General features: G+C 53.9%; 1 protein-coding gene across 1 annotated transcript; it reads right to left on the bottom strand.

Annotated features, from left to right (window-relative positions):
- Nucleotides 1–807: 807 nt before the first annotated feature.
- On the bottom strand, nucleotides 808–21,155 carry SMG9 (SMG9 nonsense mediated mRNA decay factor). Its single transcript, NM_001046559.1, is given in 14 exon segments — nucleotides 808–1,314; nucleotides 2,552–2,696; nucleotides 2,976–3,104; nucleotides 3,304–3,411; nucleotides 4,142–4,248; nucleotides 6,786–6,871; nucleotides 7,257–7,352; nucleotides 9,396–9,507; nucleotides 12,622–12,734; nucleotides 14,468–14,565; nucleotides 14,662–14,926; nucleotides 15,021–15,095; nucleotides 17,606–17,761; nucleotides 21,019–21,155. Coding segments are annotated over 13 exon segments (1,563 nt in total). The 5' UTR covers nucleotides 17,756–17,761; nucleotides 21,019–21,155; the 3' UTR covers nucleotides 808–1,235.
- Nucleotides 21,156–21,240: the final 85 nt, after the last annotated feature.

The raw sequence follows: 21,240 nt of genomic DNA on the forward strand, positions 1-21,240 counted from the left end.
GTACACAGGGGAAGCCATCATGTCTAACAGTTAATAATGTATGAGCGTTTGACAAGGGTAGCGCCTGTTTTGACTAAGGGGAAGGGCAGTTGGCCCTCTGTACTGGAGGGTTCCACGTGTGCGGATTCAACCACTCTTGAAAATAGTAAAAAAAAAAAAAAACAACAACAAAAACCCAGAAAGTTCAAAAAGCAAAACTTGACTTTAGCAAGGGCTGGCAACTATTTACATACAATTTACATTGTATTTACATTTATAGCATTGACAGTGGATTAGGTGCTTTAAGCAGTCTAGAAGACGACTTAGGTAGATGGGAGCACGTGTGTAGGTTATAAGAACATGCCGTGCTATCTAACCTAAGGGACTTGAGCCGCCACGATTTGGGGATCTGCAAGGGTCCTGGGACCAATCCCTCGTGGACACTGAGTGACTCTGTATGGTATTTAACTAGGGACCTGTCCTACTTTTTAACGTACTGAATTAGGCACTGCGCTTAGCTAGGCCGTATCACCAAAGGCTGGCACCATCTTTAAGAGAACAGATGAAACGCGAGGGCCTGCACGTTCTTCTCCATGACAGACAGGAGGCTTGACGGCACCTCACAAAACAGAAAGCCCCTCTCTACAGAGGCTTCCTCCTCAGCAGACTTGTCTTTATCTGCTGACAACTCTGATTTCAGTGGACGTGTCCCCACAGGAAGTTCAATGGGAGGCCACGGCTCCTCTGTCCCCAAGGGCTGGGACCAGAAATTTCGGGGCTTGTCAGGACAGCATGCTGGGGAGGAGGAAGAGAAGCACTGGAACAGACTTGTGTGACTGCGTTTATTCCAACCACCAGACACTCCGATGAAGAGCTCCCCAGATGCCTCACCTTCCAGGCAGGAGCCTGGAGTCAGGGCAGAGGGACCTGCTGCTCTGGTCCCTGCAGAGGGAGGCCGGCACGGAGCAGGGCTTCCTGGTGACCACACAGGCTCCTCCCACCGCCTGGCCCTGGGGGCTGAGGATGGACTGCCCGCCCAGCTGCCGGGCTGGATCTCAGTCGCCCCCTGAACAATGCTCCCTGGAGGGTAGGGGCCTGGCCCTGGACCCCTCGTGTCTCCAGACGAGGAAGTCGCGGTCCCTCGTCCATCAGGCCTGCTGCCCTTCTCCACCCTGTGGGGGGAGAACGAGGGAGCCCGTCACCACCCACCGGGGGCCCGGAAGGGGGTTTTCTGTGTGACATTCCTCCCCTCGGTCTCAGGCCAGCAAGCGGCTGTACTCTGCCAGGGCGGAGGACTTCTTCACCCCGTCCCAGATCCGGGCGGCATAGTGGAACCTGTGAGGGGAGGTCAAGAGTCAGCGCTGCCCTGGCTGCAGGCCCTGCACGACCGACCCCATCGCCTGGGATGCGGAGAATGTGAGGTGGCCCAAGCCCCTCACCTCCCCGGGGGAAGCGAGGCTGAAGTCCGCAAGCCCCCAGCTGTGAGCCCAAACTGCTTCCCACTCCCCTCAGTGCTGGCCTTCATGGGTATGGGTCTATCCCTTCAGCCCCCCGAGTCTTGTGATGATCAGAAATGTCTTGTGTTGTCATTTAGTCTCTAAGCTGTGTCTGACTCTTGTGACCCCATGGACTAGACTGGCAGGCTCCTCTGTCCATGGGATTTCCCAGCCAAGAATACTGGAGTGGGTTGCCGTTTCCTTCTCCAGGGGTCTTCCCGGCCCGGGGACTGAACCCGAGTCTCCGGCATTGGGAGGTGTGCTCTTTTCCACTGAGCCACCACGGAAGACCCTTAGGAATGTCCAGCAGCAGCATAACCCTACCACCTCCCCAGTTCTCTTCTCCCCGCTGGGTCCTGGTTCAGACCAACAAGAGGAGCAGACCTCCGATCCCCCAGGCCGTGCACCCGCCAAGTGGCATCCTGCTATGCCCACACTCCCTGCCCCTTCTGCCCACAGCCGACTGGACAGACCCAGGGAACCAAGCTAAAGCTACTTCTCAAGTTCTTGTTTCCCTTGGAAATGAGGCAGTCCTGGATCTGTGGCAGCCCTGCTGTGGGCTCTGGCCATAGAAAGTCACGTAGAGTCAGGGGTGGGAGGTGGTGCAGGGCTCTATGAGGGCAGATGAAGAAAGCCTGAGGGCAGAGGTGGGAAAGTGGAGGGGACCACGGGACCCGCGAGCCAGTGGGAGCTGGAGAACGCGGCGCCCATGGTTCCTGACAGCTTTCTGCTTTCCTCTCCGGTGCTACTATGCTTTCTGCACTCAGGGTCTTAGAATAAATCCTTTAACTTGACCAGGCTCACTGCTCCTACTCCTTGCAGTCAAGTGACACCTAATTACAGGTATGTGACCTCACTATACAACACTTCCTTTCTTTGAGCCTAACCTTCCCCATTAGTAAAACGGGTAACGAGACCCACACACTACCAGCTCGTGAGGATTCAAAATCACACAGAAGAGCAGCAAGATGGCGGCGATCAATGTTCTGGGACAGGTGCTGAGGTGTGGAGAGATCCCCGAGACCCTCGACATGGGGCCCTCACACTGACCCCCTCCCTCTGCCAAGCACTCTTACCAGTTCTTCTCGGTGAGGATCGTGTGTGACAGCTGCGGCCGGGCCATGGACATCACCTGGCTCCGAAGCTTGCTCACCAAGGACTGGAAGCTGGGGTGGCCTCGGTACCCAGGGAGCAGGGAGAAGAGGGAGCTGGAACCAGGTCCTGGAAAGTTAGAGGTTAGGAGGGGAGGGGGGGAGCCTGCCAAGAGAGGGCCAGCCTCCCCGTCAACAGCGCCCTGGCCTCCCAGGAGCACCTCTGAATTCAGCCTCGGTGCAGGTCCTCCCATTCTTCCACGACTTGGAAACACACTCCCAAGAAAGGGTCTGAGCAACTCAGGGACAGGCCTGCATCTCTGCTCAGACCAGGAAGAGTCTCTCTCACACTCAAACCAGGGCAGCCCGTGTCTCCCCATGGCCCAGATCCCCTCGGGGGGAACCGTACCTGCGCGAGGTGGGGTTTCACTCTCTGTCTCGCTGTCCATGAAGGGCATCAGGAACAGGTTGACCTCGGAGTCCAGGAAGTCAGGCGGGAGCCCGGGGAAGACGTTGCACTGCAACATGGACAGAGTACCTGGTGGAGAGAACCCGTGAGAGGCTGCAGGCACCGCGGTGCAGGGCCAGGGAGTGGGGAGGGAGATCTGTGCTGGGTGGTCAAGTTGGGGTCAGGCGACCACGTCTGACCTCCCTCCCAAGTCTGGGAGAAGGGCCGTGGGACTGGACCAGGAGCCAGGCGGCCACGGGCCAGCTTGGGGGTGGCCAGGGACCCTCACCCTTGTACCGCAGGTGGGAGTGGGCCATGAGCTGGTCGATCATCAGGTGCATCTGACGTAGCTTGCGGGGACAGAAATCCTCCCGGCGAGCTTTATTCTGCAGGAAGACTTGGGGCGGGGGGCGCGCGGGTGTTGGGGGGGAGGCGCAGTCTGAGAGGCAGCTGGTGCTCTGCCACGCGGACTCCCCTCCTCACTCCAAAGACCTGCCCTGACCCAGAGTTCTGATCACGGCTAAGTATTCAGTACCAGGCCCCTGTGCTGATTGATGCTGGGGACCTGGAGAAATGAGTTAGATCTGGCTTCTGCACTCAAGAAGCCCCTAGTCTGATGGAAAAGATGAAGAGTAGATGGGCATGTGATCAGGACTGAGCCAGAAAGACCAGGGGCCAGGCCAGGCGGAAGAATAGGGAAGAGCCTGTCTGGGGCATCATAAATGAGCCATATCTTTACAGGAGAGCAGGGCAGGGACAGAGCAGGCCAAGGACATGCGTGCAGGGGCCCCAGGCAGTGTGGCCAGGGTGCACGGCGCCACTCAGGCCAACTTGACACTTGCTCCCTAAGCCCCAGGCCAGGGATCCAGATATGGGAAGACTAGGGTCCTGCCCCCAAGAGGTTCCCGTTCTGATCAAAGAGCCAAAGTCAGACTCGGGGGTCGAGCCCTTGATGCCTGAGGGGGCCTTCGGAGGAAGTGGCAGACAATCCTGGCCCCCCTCCTCACAGCTCTCGCAGGCGCTCTCCCGGCGCCCCCTTCCCCAGAGCGCTCCTGGTTTCTGCCCCAACTCTCCCCCCGTCCACCCCTCCAGCCCCCACCCCTCCAGCCCCCGGGGAAGCGGCTCACCCAGGTGGGGGTAGTACTCAGCGCCTTCCTCGGAGCCTGATGAGCTGCTGGACTCGTGGCTGGGAGATGGGGTGGAGGGTTTCACCATCTCTGCTGTCTGGAGGAACCTGCGGGTTTGGGGTAAGAGGTTGGCGCTCCAGCACCGGCCCTCTGTATCCCACTGTCTGGGGAAGGAGGGGGCTCCCTTTGCCGATCTGATTAAAGCAAGAGCCATGCTGGGAAAAAACACCACACAGACACCACGTTCCTCACACAATTTCAGGGAATCCAGAAACAACCCTTAGACACCAATTCATGGACCCACATCAACATGTTACGTATTTTTTAACAAATTCATGCCATCCAGAAGGACTTTATTTTTTGAGAGTTTTGGATTCACAGCAAAATTGAGTGGAAAGTACAGAGGTTTCCCATAGATTGCCTGCCCCCGCTGTGCCCCCAACTTAGCAACATTCTGATGACCCTCCACTGTCACCCAAAGCCCCTGATTTACATGTGGGTTCACTCCTGCTGTTAGTCTGTTCTATGGGTTTTGACAAAAGAAAAAATCACGTGAGCACACCGCAGAGCGTCACACTGAGTAGCTGCCGGGCCCTAAGCTGTCTCTGCCCCGCCTCCGCCTCCCAATCCTGGCAGCCACTGGTATTCTCACTGGTCTCCATGGTTTGCCTTTTCCAGAATGTCACAGAGTTGGAATCGTACAGTATGAAGCCTTTTCAAACTGGCTTCTTTCACTTAATTATATGCATTTGAAGCTGCTGCATGTCTTTCGTGGCATGACAGCGCATCTCTTTTCAACACTGAATAATGTGGTTAGACAGCATCACTGACTCAATGGATATGAATTTGAGCAAACTCCAGGAGACAGTGAGGACAGAGGAGCCTGGTGTGGCGCAGTCCATGGGGTCGCAGAGAGTCAGACACAACTGAGCGACTGAACAACAACAACATGTGGATGTACGACAACTCACGGATCCATTTATCTACTGAACGACATCCTGGCTGCCCCAGTTTTGGCAACCATGAATAAAGCTGTGCAGGTTTTTGCATCAATATAAGTTCTCAGTTTATGCGATTTTAAAGTAAATTTTTCCAAACATATGTAAATAAAGGTAAATAAAATAAACCTGTTACCTGAGATAAGAGATAACGGGGTCTGATTAACTCTGGCTATTCTCCTCATACAGACACACGCACAAGTATGTTGCCCACAGTTTCCAGTGATTCACCCACTCTGGGAAGCCCACCTTGAAGACACTGACTTAAAACTGAGGCTCTGCATGGGCCAGGTCAGCCCACAAGGCACCCCCTACCCCACCAAGAATGGGAACTCCCCAGGGCAGCCTGTGTATCTGTTCATCACACCTGTATCCCCAGGGCAAAGGACAGCGACTGGCCTAACAACGTCCAATACACTTGTCCCTGAACCAACAGACAATGGTGGGAGGAGGGGGCTGTTTCAGAATAAAGCCACTTAGATCCGGTCATGTCAGCCGGCTCTCCCAACAAGTTGTTTTTTTTACTGTTGGCCAGACCCTCAGCCTATCTCCATCCCCAGAGTTGCTAGCACACACATTAAGCTCCTACTTGTCAATATCTTGCTATGTACCAGGTACTGCGCTGAACGCTTAACATTCTTTAACTCACTTCAGGTACTGCGCTGAACGCTTTACATTCTTTAACTCACTTCATCGCAGGACACCGTTTGCTTACAAGAAGCTGTGGAAAAAGCAGCCACCACCTAACAAGGACACAGATTCAAACCCAGGGCTGCCTGACTCTGGGGACATCTGCTGCCTTCAGCTTGGCTCCCCCTCCCTGTGAGCGCCCGTTCCTTCCATCTGTCTGCCTGGGCCTTGAGCCCAGGGCTGCTGGCCAACCCACAGCTACCTCCTGGGACCTACGGATGGGAGCCAGTCCTATCTGGGGGCATTTCTGGAACCTCCAGCTGCTTTAGGCAGCACTCCTGCCAGATCCTGGCTCCTTCCCCTCCCAGCCCAGCAGGGTACTTCGGGGACAGCACCCGTGCCTGGAGGAGATGGACCACGAGGCTTGAAGAATCAGACATGCCAGCTCCTCAGCACGCTGTTCATTCAACAAACTAGGGTTAAACGTCCACCTTGTGCCAGGCAGTGTGCGAGGCACTGGGATTAAGGAGGGAGAAAGACCATAAAGAAGGCTGTGTCATCGGTGCAAAGAAGTACACAGCAGGGTCACAGGAGACTCAGTGGGTCAGGGGAGGCCTCGGGTTGACCTCCAGGACATGAGGGGGGCCTGGAACCCGGGGAGAATGTTTCTGGCTGCGGGATGAGGAGAGCAGAGGTTCAAAGTAGCAAGAACAGCAGCTATGGGGCCACTATACCCTTGATGGAAGGAGTGAGGGACGTGGTGGGAGAGGTCAGTGGCGTGACCAGGACCATTACACTGGCCTTGTAAACCACGCAGGGGAAGGGCTTCGGATTTTACCGGGAGTGACAGGCGCAGTCTACGTGCGTGCGCTGACGGGGGATTCAGTGGCAGTGACCCTCTCTGGCTTAAATTTTCAGAGGGTCCCTTGGCTGCTGTATGGGAGTGGTGAGAGCTGGGCAGATCGCGGAGTCTGGGGGCCCGTCCTTCCCCTGGCTCACCCCCCCAAGTGCCTCACCTGTACAGACTGAGGTCCGTGAACCAGTCCTGGACGACTATCACCACGTGGCAGACCGTGAAGAGGAAGGCAGCGATCTGGAGTGACTGAGGGGGCAGGAAGGGACAACAGGGTTGAAGGTCCCCAGGTCCAGAATGGGGTCCCTGATCTCAGGACTCAGCTGAGGGGGCCGTAGGACAAAGGCCTCTGAGCCTATAAGCACCTACTGTGTGCCCAGATTGCAGTGGTACTTCCCTTCCAAGCTGTCCCTAGATCAGGCCAGACGGCAATGATCAGCCCCTAGTCATACAGGCGGATGTGGAGGCTTAAGGGCGGGGGTTACTTTCCCGAGGGGCAGAGCCAGACCCGACTCTTGATGCCATCTTCTCCCACCAGCTCTCGGGGTACCAGGGCTCTTTGCAAGTAGAAGTGGCAAACCCATACCCATGAGCTCTCTGCCCCGGGTCCCCAGGCCTGGCTCGGTCCCCTCACCTGCATCTCAACGTAGGTGTGGGGCAGGTTGTACTCTGGAGGCAGCTTGCGGTCATTGTTGATGAGATGGTCCAAGATGGAGGGACTCAGGATGGGCTGGGGTAGGAAGAAAGAGGACTGTCAGGGATCCCAGGGTACACAGTCACCCAAGTTCCACTTGGTGATGGCAAGTACACTGCCTCTCAGGACAAAGAAAGTTTGGAAACACAGGCAGCTTCCTTCTAATTAGTACACAGCTAATCAGCCAGAGGAAGTGAAAGAAAAAAGTCTCAAAGCAGTTTCACCTTCCCCAGCTCTTTTGCAAATCCTCACTGCTCTCAAGTGTCGCCTGCCCTAGAAGAACACTTCCAGGGCTAATAAATCTAACATCTACATGAATGAGTCATGTCCCTACAACACCCTTGTTTTGTTGTTTCAAATGCCTTCAAAATTTCACTAAGACAATTACTTAGGTCAAATAACCATGATTAATGTGAAGATTGGTGAGGATTTTAAAAACGGTATCAGTGGGTGTGCAAGAATCCGCGGTGAGCTCATCACCTCTTCTTAAAGGAACATTCCATTTAGAAAAACAAGAGCCTAAATTAGTGGCTGGGCTATCTATTTCTTATTGCACTTGGTAGAATCCTTTAAGAAAGAGGTTTTCCCAAGGGCTCACTTTCTATAACTGGATCCAGACACCACAGTGGTATTTGGATCTTAACTTCTGTTCTGCTCCACAGAGCTCCCAGCCCCGCCCACAGCCATGTCACTGTGTCTCTAGGTGCCGGGGGTCCTAGCACGCAGGCCTCATCCCACGTTTGTGCAAGGGTTCCCACTCTCCCGTCACCCATGTGTGCGGCGGCCAGAACTCTGCTGCACTAACGCTCCCTGAGGAGCTGCAGGCAGCGGGGGAGCGAGTGTCGTACACGAGAACCAGACCAAGGTCAGTCATGAGTGGTGCTGGGACGGCCACATGGGCACCAGCAGGCGCTCAGAGGCGGTGGCTCCTGGGAGGAGGCATTTCCCCCCAAGCAGTCTTCAGGGAGAAGGCAGTGGCCAGGGAACAGAGCAGGGGCAGAGAGTGTGTTCTGCTGGTGCCGGTCCTGACGGCCAACAGTACTGAGAACCCTCTTCCTGCCAGGCCCTGACAGGACTTCACTTGTGCTCACTCACTGACACCTCACAGAAGCCCCATGAGGGAGGTAACGTTGTCTATCCTGCTTCAGAAAACTAAGGAATGGAAATGTTAAGTAACTTGGTCAAGGTGGCGCAGCTCGGGAGCGAGCCCATGGTGAGCCTGAGGGAAGCTAGCCACACGGGCCCTGGATGCCAGGCTGAGGAACGGGGAACCCGGAGGAGCTGAGGAAAGCTGCCGGGCATCACAGGACAGGCCAGCTCCCATGAAGCTTTCCCACGTGCCGGCTCCTGTGCCCAGCACGCTGCCTGGACTGGTCCACTGACTATGAAGCTGAAAACAACCGTCAACCCCATTCACAGATGAACAAACTGAGGTGTATGGGGGAGGTTAAAACTTAGTCACCCAGCTGGTAAGAATTAAAGGTCAGATCTGGCTTCAGACTGACTCCAGGGCCCCCACTTTTAACCAACAGGCTACAGCAGGGATCCCCAACCCCTGGGGGAACCAGGCCACAGAGCCGGAGGTGAGTGGTAAGCAACCGAATGAAGCTTCACCTGTATTTACAGCCGCTCCCCATGTGCACATTACTGCCTGAGCTCCACCTGTCAGATCAGCAGCGGCATTAAACTCTCACAGGAGCGTGAATCCTATTGTGAACCTCCCATGTGAGGGTCTAGCTCGTGAGCTCCTTATGAGAAATCATCCCCAAACCATTCCACCGTCTGCCCAGCCTGTGGAAAAATTGTCTTCCACGAAACTGATCCCCAGTGCCAAAAAGGCTGGGGACCACTGATTCTTGAGGCGCCTCTGTACACAACGGACGGGAGGGGAGGGGGATAAAATCTGACAAGAGGAGACTAAGGGCCAAGAAGAGACACAACTTGCCCAAAGGCATGAGCATGTCCACGGCTTGGCTGGAGCCACGGGGAACACAAGCAAAGTTGTGGCCTAGACCCTTGCAGGGAAGGAGCTTAACACGGCATGCGGCGGGGGAGGGTGGGGGGGGTGGGGGCCAGCACCTGTGTGTCCAGGAAAACAATCCGCTCTTGGGTAATAAAGAAGTCGATGCCACTGGTCTGGTTGCCCCCTCGCTCCTTCATTTCGGCGCTCTGGGCCCGGAAAACATACGCCCTGCGGAGGAGCAGGTAGGGTCATCAGGGGTCAGGTTCTCGGCCTCTGCCGCCTCCAGAGTGAGGCCATGAGTGAGCCTGTGGGACTTGATTCCCCACCCATCTGTGAAGCTTTCCATCCATGGCCCTGCTGTCTGGGGGCTACGTTTTATATCATGTGACTTCACCCCAACCCACAAGTGGACCTGCGAATTCTCAACAAAATTACTAGACTGAGGTGTTTCAGAGCAGAGATTCCCCCAGGCTGCCCGGATTCAAACCCTAGCTCTGCCTCTTCCTGGCTGTGTGGCTTTGAGCAAGTTCCTTAATCTTTCTTCTGTTTCCTCGTTTGTAAAATGGGGACAGTAGTGTCAACCTCTCAGGGTGACTGTGAGGTTAACATACGTAAAGCCCGTAGAAGAGTGGCTGACACACGGCGATATGAAATCGCTAGCTATTCACTACCAAGCGTACCCACCATACGCCAGGCACAGGACACGCAGACCTGAAAACTCTCCACCCCACGGTGAGAGGATGTGGGTGTCTCGGTGCCTCGTTCCTGCCCTGACTGGAATGCTTTCCCTGCTCCCCTCCTCCAAGTCTGCTTGTTCTCAAATGTCTCCTGGACCACCTGATTTAAAACAGTAACCTGGCTCCAATGCCGCCTCCCTATATCCCTTCCCCGTTCAGTTACCATCTAACGTGCTTGTTTACCATCTCCTTCATTAAAATGCAAGCTCCATAAGAACAGGGATTTCTGCCAGTTTTTGTTTATTGCTGTAGCCCCAACGTGAAGAACAGGGCCTGGCCCATGGCAAGTGCCTCGTAAATACTGATTGAATTGAAGTGAAGCAGTGAGACCAGTTAGGAGATTCCTGGCCTCCTCCAGGGAAGGTGGCAGTGGCCTGGGCCAGGAGGTGGGTGTGGAGGAGGAAAGGAGCGGATGAATTCTCAAGGTTCTGACTCTGTAAGACCCCATGGACTGTAGCCCGCCAGCCTCCTCTGTCCATGGGATTCTCCAGGCAAGAATACTCGAGTGGGGTGCCATTTCCTTCTCCAGGGGATCTTCCCAACCGAGGGATCAAACCTGGGTCTCCTGCATTGCGGATTCTTTACCATCTGAGTCACCTGGGAAGCCTATTCTCAAGATATTTAGGAGTAAACCTTATGAGATCTGGACTTCTTTGGCGGTCCAGTGGTGAGACTCTGCACTTTCAATGCACAGGGCACAATCGTTGGTTGGGGAATGAAGATTCCACATGTGTGGTATGACCAAAAAAAAATCCCAAACAAAAAAATGTTAAGTATCTCCAAAAGATACACACACCCCAATATTCATTGCAGCACTGTTTACAAAAGCATAAGACACAGAAACCACCTAAATGCCCATCAACAGACAAATGGATAAAGAAGATGCTGCACATATATACAATGGAGTATTACTCAGCCATTAAGAAGAATGAAATAATGCCATTTGCAGCAACACGGACAGACCTACAGAGTGTCACTGACTGAAGTAAGTCAGACAGAGAAGCAGAAACCCTGTATGACGTTCTTTAAATGTAGCACCTAAAAAGAAATGATACAAATGAACTTACAAAAAGAAAGGGACTCACAGACTTAGAACATGAACTAATGGGTGCTGGGGGGAAGGGATAGTTAGAGAGTTTGGGATTAGCATGTACACACTGCTATCCTTATAACAGCCAGCCAGCAAGGACCTACTGTATAGCACATGGAACTCTGCTCAACGTTATGCGGCAGCCTACACTGGATGGGAGTGGGGTCTGGGGAGAATGAATACATGTGTATGTATGGCTGAGCCTCTTTGCTGTTCACCTAAAACTAACAACATTGTTAACTGGCTGTACCCCAATACAAAATAAAAAATTTAAAAAAGCCTTATGAGACCTGATGACAAAAGTTGGTAGCAACGTCTACCACACCACAGGCTGAGCTGCCTCAGAAAGACATGTCAGGCTGATGGGAGTCTAGCTGAGGACTCTGAGCCAAGAGCTGGGGGTGGAAGCTGAGATGGAAAGAATGCCAGCCAAGAGAGCTGCAGCTGTGCCAGATCGGAGCTGACGTCGTGAGCAAGAAGAGCAGGATGGAGCCAGCCGGGAGGCAGAGCGCCTGCAGCTCTGGGTCTGGGGGTGTATGTTCTTGCCACAGGGAAACTTAACCCATTCTGGGCTTCCCTCGGGCCCCTCTGAGATCTGCCGGGAACTGTGGAGCCTCTCCCTAGAAGAAAAGCCTGGCTGTAGATGTATGTAAAACCCTAGATACACCACTGGGGGTGTTCATGGACCCCTGAGGCCCATCCATGGAGTCCACAGCAAAATCACTGGTTTCATAAAAAAACAGACCCCTACTGTTTCAAAGGAATCCCCAATGGCTACTACTTCTGCTCACCACCCCCCATCTTGATTCTTCCTGAATTAAGACTGTCTATGTCCCCTACTCTTATTCCTTATAATCCCTGCCTGTCTCTCTTCCTTGCCCTGAGTTTGGAGCCCTAATTCTTAAACTCTGCCCTCCCCCACATCCTCTCCCACAACTCCATCCTCTGCCTTCACAATCATACCCCATCCTTCCTAACAAGGCAGGCAAGAGGCTAGTCTAGAAGCCACAGCCTTCTTCCAGGTCTCTCTCCTCACTGTGGCTTTCCAGGCCAAAACAGCCACATCCTGGGAGCGTTTGCTCTGTGCCAGGTTCATGCTCAAGTTTGCCTCCCCAATCTTGTCTCACCCTCCCAAAACTCACTTGACAGATGAGGAAGTGAGGTACCAAGAGGTGAAGGGGCTTGCCCGAGGTCAACCAGCTGGCGCAGGGCTCAGACCAAGGTGGACCTAAATCCAGACTTAATGAATGGGCCATCCCAGTTCCTGGCTGGCCCTGCACCATTTCCAGGAGTAAGGCAGGAAGGGAGGGAGGAACAGGACTGGTTTCCTTGGAGCTGCATAAGAGGAGAGTGTGGTCCTGCCCATCATCACCCTCTTCTGACAGAGACACTGAGGTTAAGGGAGAGGAAGTGATTCCCAAAGCCCTTGGTGATGCCACGTGCAACACCCTGGCTGCTAAGGTGGGTGTCCACCTCCCCACGGCCTTCCACACCCCCACCCAATGCCCCCCTCACCTCTGGTCCTCCTCCGGAGTGTTGGCTGACAACAACGACATGACCATGGACTTGCCCGTCCCCTGGAGGCCCAGCACACCAACCACCAGGACATCGGTCTGATCCAACAGGTACTGTGGGGAGATGCCGGAATGCAACCTTCATAAATCTGCCCATTGCTAATGCGGGAGACGGGGGCCCTACAGACTTCCGTGGCTGCCCCCCTGCCTTGTCAGATATAGAAGTGTTTATGGCCCCAAATCCCCTCACATGGGCACAGAGACTCTGTGTGTGTGTGGTGGTGGAGGCACACATGGAATGTTCCTGCTACAAAGAACAGCACTTGTGAGAGCTCCGAAGTGGACGAGAGCCTGTCTGGTCAAGAGGCTAACAGGAAGTCCGTGTGGCTGGAACACAGTGGACAAGGGGCACCTGACTTTGGCGATGAAAAGGGAGAGGCTCAGGAACAAAAAGACAGGTGGAAGAAAGTACCAGGTAGCTGTGGGCCACTGCAGTGGCCCCTGGGAGGCCCTGGGCTTCAGGGAAGTTGGGGAAACTGGGAAAGCGTGAGAAAGGGAGCAGCAAGCAGGAAGGGGAGCCAGGCCGGTCCTGGCTCTTGTCTGTGGGATTTAAGAGTCCTGTGGAGTCTGGAGACCTTCGCCTCTGGGCTGCCAGCGACGCTGACTTTCACCACCAGGGGGTGTGAGAGACACACTCCTCAAGGAAAACAGTCATGCCCTCCATGCGGCTATTGCACCTCAGAATCACCTGGAGAGCTCTTAAAAAAAAAAAGAATCTAATCCTGGGCCGAACTCTGGACCCATCAAAGTAGAATATCAAGGGCTAGCGCTATTCAATATGGTAGACGCTGACCACATGTGACGACTTAACTTTAATTAAAATGAAACAAAACTACAAATTTAGTTCTTCAGTTATCCATATTTGGGGATTTGTGGGTAAGCGCTCAATAGCAGGGTCTGGACAGTGATCTTTTTTTTTCCCCATGCCCCAGTTGATATCAACATGACAGTGGACCCAGCAAGGCAGCAGGGGCCAGGAAACAGATGGGCTGGCATGCTGTCCTACTCAGGCCAGGCTGGGAAGGAGGGGATCAGCTGGGAGAATTCGAGAAGAGAAGTGATGTGTCAGGTGTGGGGGAAACACATCAGAAGAGGGGAAACAAAGACTGGGACGCTGGAAGTAGGTATGACAGCCAGGAGTGTGAGGTGAGAACCAGAGTGGGGGCTCCTGGGACGGAGCGGGGAACCTCGGAGGGCTGACACTCAACCCACTTTGCACCGGTCCAGCACGGGGTTCGACCCATCAGGACTGGTGCAGGCCCTGGAGGCTGCCCTGCTGTGGGAGCGGGGAGATCCCAGGGACTCTGCGGTGCTAGTGGAGCCCTCTTGGCCAACCAGTATCCAAGTATTTCAGTAACTGAACCACCAGCACAGCTGAGCCATTGAGATTCTGCCCAGCTAGGTGAAAACTCTCTCATCCCTTCCCTCTCACCCCTGCATGGACACGCTCAGTCGTGTCTGATTCTGTGACTCAATGGACTGGAGCCCGTCAGACTCCCCTTTCCCTGGAATTTCCCAGGCAAGAATACTGGAGTGGGTGGCCATTTCCTTGTCCAGGGGATCTTCCCGACCCAGGGATGGAACCCGAGTCTTCTGTGTCTCCTGCATTGGCTAGCAGGTTCTTTACCAGCTGAGCCACCGGAGAATCCCTCTCACTGCTGCCACTGCCCAAAAGCCGTCTAGGCTGGTGTAGCCTGCCAAGAGGGTGAGAGTGGAGGGCACCGGGGAGGGGAGGGGAGGGTAGAACCCAGAGAAGCTCGAGCAGGAGTCGCCCAGCCCCCTAGTACCTCAATGGCACTGTCGCACCAATTCATCTGGTCATCCACCAACTTGATGCTGTGCTTCATGCGCTCTGGGGGCAGCAGTTTGGCCTGGCCCACGACAGCTGCAGGCGAGAGAAAGCAGGAGGCAGAGGACTTGGTGAGGCTCTGTGCGAAGGGGTGTCGGCTCCCAACCAGATCCCACCCTGCCCCCAACTCACGGTCCATGGCTGCTGGGGCGGCAGTGCCCATGCCCCGGTTCTGGATCTGGTACACGGGCTGTGTGGGTCTCTGCCCCTCCTTCTCCCCCTTGGGTGGCACGGGGGCCGCCGGGGGTGGTGGGGCAGTGCCCTCGGGAGTTGAGGTGCTCGTGGTGGCCGCCGGCCCTTTCCCCTCCTCCCGGGGCTTCATGAGCACAATGGGCTTCTCCAAAGGGGCTGGGGCAGGCGGGGCGGCAGGGGCTGCTGGAGGCGGGGGCTGCTTTGACTGCGGGAGCGAGAAGGTGCTGCTCAGCGGAAGAGATCCTTGCCCTAACTGCTCCCAGCCTCCCCTTTCAAAGAAAAGGGTCTGCCCTGCTCACCCGCTCTGCTGGAGGCTTTGAGAGGATGATGGGGGTTTTCTGCATGACCGCCGTGCTGGTCTCTTCGCTGCCATCCTGTGGTGAGGGAGGGCAGTTACTCAGCAATGATGCCCTGGACACTCGGTAAGTGCCAAGTGCCACTCTAAATGCCTTCAGACATGAACCCCCCCGAACCTACCAAGATAGCGCTGTCAGAGAGGTACCTTGAGCCCCACATTTTGAATGAAGTAACTGAGATCCAGAGAGGTTAACCGGCTTGCCCAAGGTCACACAGCCATTAAGTGGTGGAGCCAGATCCCAGTTCTGGATCTGGCTCCAGAACCACGCTGCCAGCTGCTCTGCTGGACAAGCCTGGGTGGGAGGAGCTGGGGCTCAGGAGAGGGAACCGCGTTCAACTTGGCCCTGGCTTTTGTTGGTCGTGCAGACCTGGACCAGGAACCACCCTCACTTAGGCCTGTGTGCTCATCTGGCGAATGGGGACAGGAACTCCTTCCTCATAGGACTGTTAGGAGGCTGAAAGACAGGACTCCCCAAACGTCCACGTGGCATCAGGCACGTGGCAGGAGCAAGCTACCTAGAGCTGCCATCTGACAGCCCTGCGGTCCCCTTCTCCTCCCCAGACCTGCGAGCTGATTCCCACGCCTTGCCCTCTTCAGGCCTCTTCTGACTCACCCCAAATCTGTCTAAGAAAGGGGAGAGACCTGGGTTAGAGTCCTGACCCCTCACTGGATCTGTTTCTTCACCCACATATTGAGGACACATTTAAATCCTGCTCACTCACTGGCCTATGACGGACAAACCAAAGGATATCCAAGTGCTTTGGGAAGAAGAGGTGAGGGGATGTCCCTGGGGGAAAAGTGGTTAAGAATCTGCCTTCCAGTGCAGGGAGCGCATGTTTGATCCCTGGTTGGCAACTAAGCCCAAGTGCTGTAACTATGGATCCCTTGGGCTTTCAAGACTGCATGCCACCAGGAAAGATTCCATATGTTGCAACTAAGACCTGATGCGGCCAAGTAATTAAATAAATGAACTAAAAAATGAATATTAAAATAAAAAAAAAGAAGAGGTGAGGGTGGGGAGATGATGATGGATTGGAGACAGAGTCAGAAGGCACCTTGTACAGTAACAGGTGCAGGGCGGGTGGGGGTGGGGAGTGTCCACGATGAGGCCTGATGGGCTGTCAGTGATCCTGAGAGGAAGAGAAATGGCAGGAAGACACTCGGGTCAGCGGGAGATGTGGAGGCTGTGAGGAGTCCACTGGCCAGTTAGCAGATTGTGGGGCTCAGCAGCGAAGTCAGAGTCACAGACCAGAGATCTGGGAGTTGCCTGTTCAGGGGCTGAAGCTGAAAGTTCAGGAAGATGGTAACACTCCCCAGAAGGATGTGTGTGGGAGGGGAGACTGTTGTTACCACTTACCCTGAGACCCAAGAGAAGGAGCAAGAGCCAAGCCCCCTGTGAAGAAATTTCCTTCATGTGTACCATTTTAGGGCTCAGAAACTGTCCCAACTGTTACCTTCTTCCACCTCCCCACAAACAGCCCTCAGAGGTGGGCAGGGCGCTGGAGAAAGAACCTGGGAGTGTGGTTCTGGCAGTGAGAGGAGCAGGGTGGGGCGGGGCCCAGGCTGAAGTTCCCAAGTCCTGAATCCCAGGACAGGACAGTCTCTAGACTGGGTGTGAGGGTGCTATGCCTTAGGCTCCCTTGGATTTGGGTTCGAGTTCTGGCTCCATAGGTTATTGACCTGTGACTTTGGGGGTGTCCCTTCCCCTCTAAGACTCATCTCCTCATTACTGAAAGTCAGGTCAAATGTAGGCTCCACTTCACAGGGCAGCTGCAGGAGTTGAAGAAGAACCAAAGGACAGAAAGCACTTTGCAGAGCGCCAGCACACTGCTCAGCAAACAGAAATGGCCACTACAATTACACAACTCTGGAAGACAGGAGCTCTGGCACCTCTCAGCTCCAACTCCAATGCCAATCCCACTGAGTTCAGTTCAGTCGCTCAGTCTTGTCCGACTCTTTGCGACTCCATGAATTGCAGCACGCCAGGCCTCCCTGTCCATCATCAACTCCCGGAGTTCACTCAGACTCACGTCCATCGAGTCAGTGATGCCATCCAGCCATCTCATCCTCTGTCGTCCCCTTCTCCTCCTGCCCCCAATCCCTCCCAGCATCAGATCCAAAGTGCTTCCCAAGGCCGAGCAGATCCCACATGGCCTGGCCCCAGTGTCCTCTGACCTCATCTTCTATCGCTCTCCCTTCTTCATCCACTGCAGTCACTGGTGCCCCCCAGGCTCCTCTTTGAACACACCAGATAAAAGCATCAGGGCCTTCACACTGGCTGTTTTTCTGTTTTGAAGGCTCTTTATTCAGACTGTCAGGGCTTGTCCTCTCACCTCAGGTCTCTGCTCATGAGTCAGCTCTTCAAAGAAGCCTCCTCTGACCACTTCATCTAAGACAGCCCCTTTATCGTTCTCTGAGGACCGTTCGTCTTGTCCACAGATACATCCCTGGCACAAGGCAGGCGCTTAACAAAACTTTGTGGAATGAGGAGACGCATGAACGCCGCCCTTGGACCCAGACACTCACCCGTCTCTCTCTTTCCCAGGGTGCGATGTAATCCCTCTCCCGACCTCCGGGCCCGGAGAGATTCTGGGGGCCGCCAGGGCCCGGCTCCTTCCAGCGCCGCCGCCTCTCTATCCCATAGAGCCCCGGTTGACTGTGCCCAGACTCAGACATGGTCACCTGCGGGGAGAATGAGGTTGATTCCAGGGTGAAGAGAGTCTCTCCTCACTCCATCTGGCTTACCCTGGAATACAAGAAAGCACATCCTTTCAAGAGAGCTCTGTGGCTGTGGCAGTGATTGCCAGTGGGCTCCCAGCATCCATGCTTCACTTCTTTCAAAGAAATAAAACCCGGAGTTCTGAGCCGGGTACATGGTTATCCAGGATACACTTCTCGGGCTGGTCTACAGTTAGGTGTGGCCATGTGACTAAATTCTTTCTGGTCAACAGTATGGCAGTAGAAGTGTGTTTTGGCAGCGCTGGGAAACTCTTCTTCACAGATGCTGGTACATGCCGTTTGTCCCCTTCTCCTCCTGGCTGAAAGGACTGTGGGTCTGGAGGCTGGAGTTTAAGCAGCTATTTTGGCCTGTGAGGCAACTGAATGGAAAGAAGGCAGGACAGAACAAAACACGAGGTTCGGAGATTCCCTATTAACCTTAAACTGAACGTTAACCTTAAATTGGCTATCTCTGGATGCAGAGACAAATAATATCCCCTTCTCTTGAAGCCAAAACTATTCCCAACTACTAATCACTTTGCTCAGCATAAATAGTAACACATAGCAGGAGGGTCACATAAAGATGAGATATTGTTGTTGTTCAGTCGCTCAGTCGTGTCAGACTCTTCTGTTACTCCACGGACTGTAGCCCATCAGGTTCCTCCGTCCTTAGGATTTCCCAGGCAAGAATACTGGAGTGGATTGCCATTTCCTTCTCCAGGGGATCTTCCTGACCCGGGGATTGAACTCTTGTCTCCTGCATTGCAGGTGGATTCTTTATCACTGAGGCACCAGGGAAACCCCCCAAAATGGGACACACTCTTTCCCAAAGTGTAGCAAATCCTGTCCAAACATATTTGTAACGTGATTTCCAGTTTGACAACTACTCTTCTGATAAGCCAACAGCACATGTTTGGGGGGTGGGGGGGCTCCAATACTCAAGGACCCATTTTCATCTGGTGTCCCTCTGCTTTCAGTGTGTTTACCTTCCATTTCTGATGGTCTGCCACCCCTCAAACTCCAAGCTCTCACCAGGGTTTAATCTAAGACATTATAAAATATATAGTTACCTCCATGACCCACTCTCTAGCCCTGGTGGCTCAGATGGTAAAGCGTCTGCCTGCAATGCAGGAGACCTGGGCTCAATCCCTGGGTTGCAAGATCCCCCGGAGAAGGAGATGGCAACCCACTTCAGTACTCTTGCCTGGAAAATCCCACAGACAGGGGAGCCTGGTAGGCTACAGTCCATGGGGTTGCAAAGAGTCAGACAGGACTGAGTGACTTCACTTTCTTTCTTTCTTTTATAGGTCCCTAGGGAGTTTATCCCGGAGAAGGCAATGGCACCCCACTCCAGTACTCTTGCCTGGAAAATCCCATGGACAGAGGGGCCTGGTGGGCTGCAGTCCATGGGGTCCCTAGGAGTCAGACACGACTGAGCGACTTCACTTTATTTTTTCACTTTCATGCACTGGAGAAGGAAATGGCAACCCACTCCAGTGTTCTTGCCTGGAGAATCCCAGGGACTGGGGAGCCTGGTGGGCTGCAATCCATGGGGTGGCACAGAGTCGGACACGACTGAAGCGACTTAGCAGTAGCAGTAGCAGGGAGTTTATCCAGCTGTTTACACCTCATTCCAGGGAAATCTCTGAGTAGCTCACAGGGCCACAGCTGGTCTGCCTTCTGTTTTGGGGAATAGTTTTATTGAAATACGGCCACATCCATCAATTTATAAACAGTCTATGGCTGGCTTCTTGAAACAATGGCAGAGCAGTCCAGACTGCCGAGTCTAAAATAACTACCCTCTGGACCTTTACAGAAAAAGTATGCTGACCTTTGCTTAGCTCTTAGGTGCCTTCAAATCATTCTATGAATCGCTCCACCTCCTACCCCATTACACAGTGACATTAACAGGTCTCTGTGTGAGACACTTTCGCTAGAACAGAAATAACTGTTTACTGGATGCAGGAGTAATTTTGCTAGCTAGTAATTTTGTCTAGCTCCTCTCCCACTGCTTTACATGACCTCTTCCCCAGCCACAAACTAGATGGAAGACTGCCTTCTGAGACAAAGGAGGGCAAGGCCAGTTTAAAGATGCTTATGGAAACTGATTCAGCACTTAAATGACTGTTTACAGTCATGGAGAGTCCCCTCAGAAACTGGGACTCTTGTGCAATTAAGGGTCTGTTTACACTTTATCCTGGAGACCTTCCCTGCACTTAAGTGTCTGTTTTCTTGTCTCAATGGGGATTCTGCCTGAGCAGGATCCTCTTCCTATGCATGTTATTCTGGGAACTCACACAGAATTTGAGTCAATTCTACAGCCCTGAAGGGGAGTTCCCCAGAGTTTAAGAGTTCACCTACAAGCATACTGGGGAACTCGAAACATTGTCTCTAGGCTCCTCTGGGGATTCGACCCCCAAAAAAGTATAAAGCCAGTCTATTTGTGTTTATTTACAGGACTCTTAAGGCGACCTCCCAGAAATTAAGAGCCTAATTAAATTAAGGCTCTTTGAGGAACTTCCTCAGTACTCAGGCATCTCTTAACAAGCCCCTTTTGGGGGATCTCCCAGAATCAAAGTGTCTATCTCCAAGTTGTCTGGAGAGTCTCCCAATTCCTAACCCTGTATTTATGGTATAATGACGCAACACCCCCCAGTACTTGAATCTATTCACACTTTTTCTAAAACACTCTCTAACAATTACATATATATGTACAGTCTTTTATATGGGGTCTCCCCTGGAACTAGAGTCTAGAATGTTTTACTCAGGGGACGTCCTCATAATTATGAATCTGTTTAGAAGCCTCCCAGGGGAGAACCCCAGAACTTAAATTTCTATTTATGCAGTATCTGTTGTCATTTGGAAGACAAAAGTCAAGGATCCGTTTGGAGGCCCTCTACGAGTGTCCCCAGGACTTAAATTTCTCTTTGCACGTTATTAAAGGGATTTCGCAGTACTTTGCCGCTAGTTTACAGGCCCTCACTATTAATCGTCCCCCAGAACTGAAATTGCTATACACATATCATCTGTCTCCTCTCCACCGAACTCCCGCCAACCCAGCCAGCATTTAATGGGTTGCTTTAGCTGGGTACTCAGTGACACACAGCCGCCGGGAGTCCGGGCAGCCAGTTGGCGGTCGAGGAAGGGGCGGGCCCCGAAACACGCCCCGCGCCCCGCCCCGGTAGGGGCGCCCGCCTCGAGCGGACACGCGGGCCTCTTACCTAAGGCGGCTGCTGATTGGTTCCTGGGGCGCAGCGGGCTCTCCGAGATGGGGTAGGGTAGGGGTGAGCAGGGTCCACCGGAAGCCACCGGCCTGTAAATGGAGTCTGGGGGCCCAGGAGCGTCGCAGGAGCGAAGTAAGAGAACCGGTACCGGTCAACCCAGGACAGGTCGGGGCATCCCGGAAGCAGCACCGAAGGAAGGCCAGCCGGAGGGAGGAACAG

The sequence above is a fragment of the Bos taurus genome, chromosome 18 (assembly GCF_002263795.3).
Source record: "Bos taurus isolate L1 Dominette 01449 registration number 42190680 breed Hereford chromosome 18, ARS-UCD2.0, whole genome shotgun sequence".
Classification (NCBI taxonomy): Eukaryota; Metazoa; Chordata; class Mammalia; order Artiodactyla; family Bovidae; genus Bos; species Bos taurus.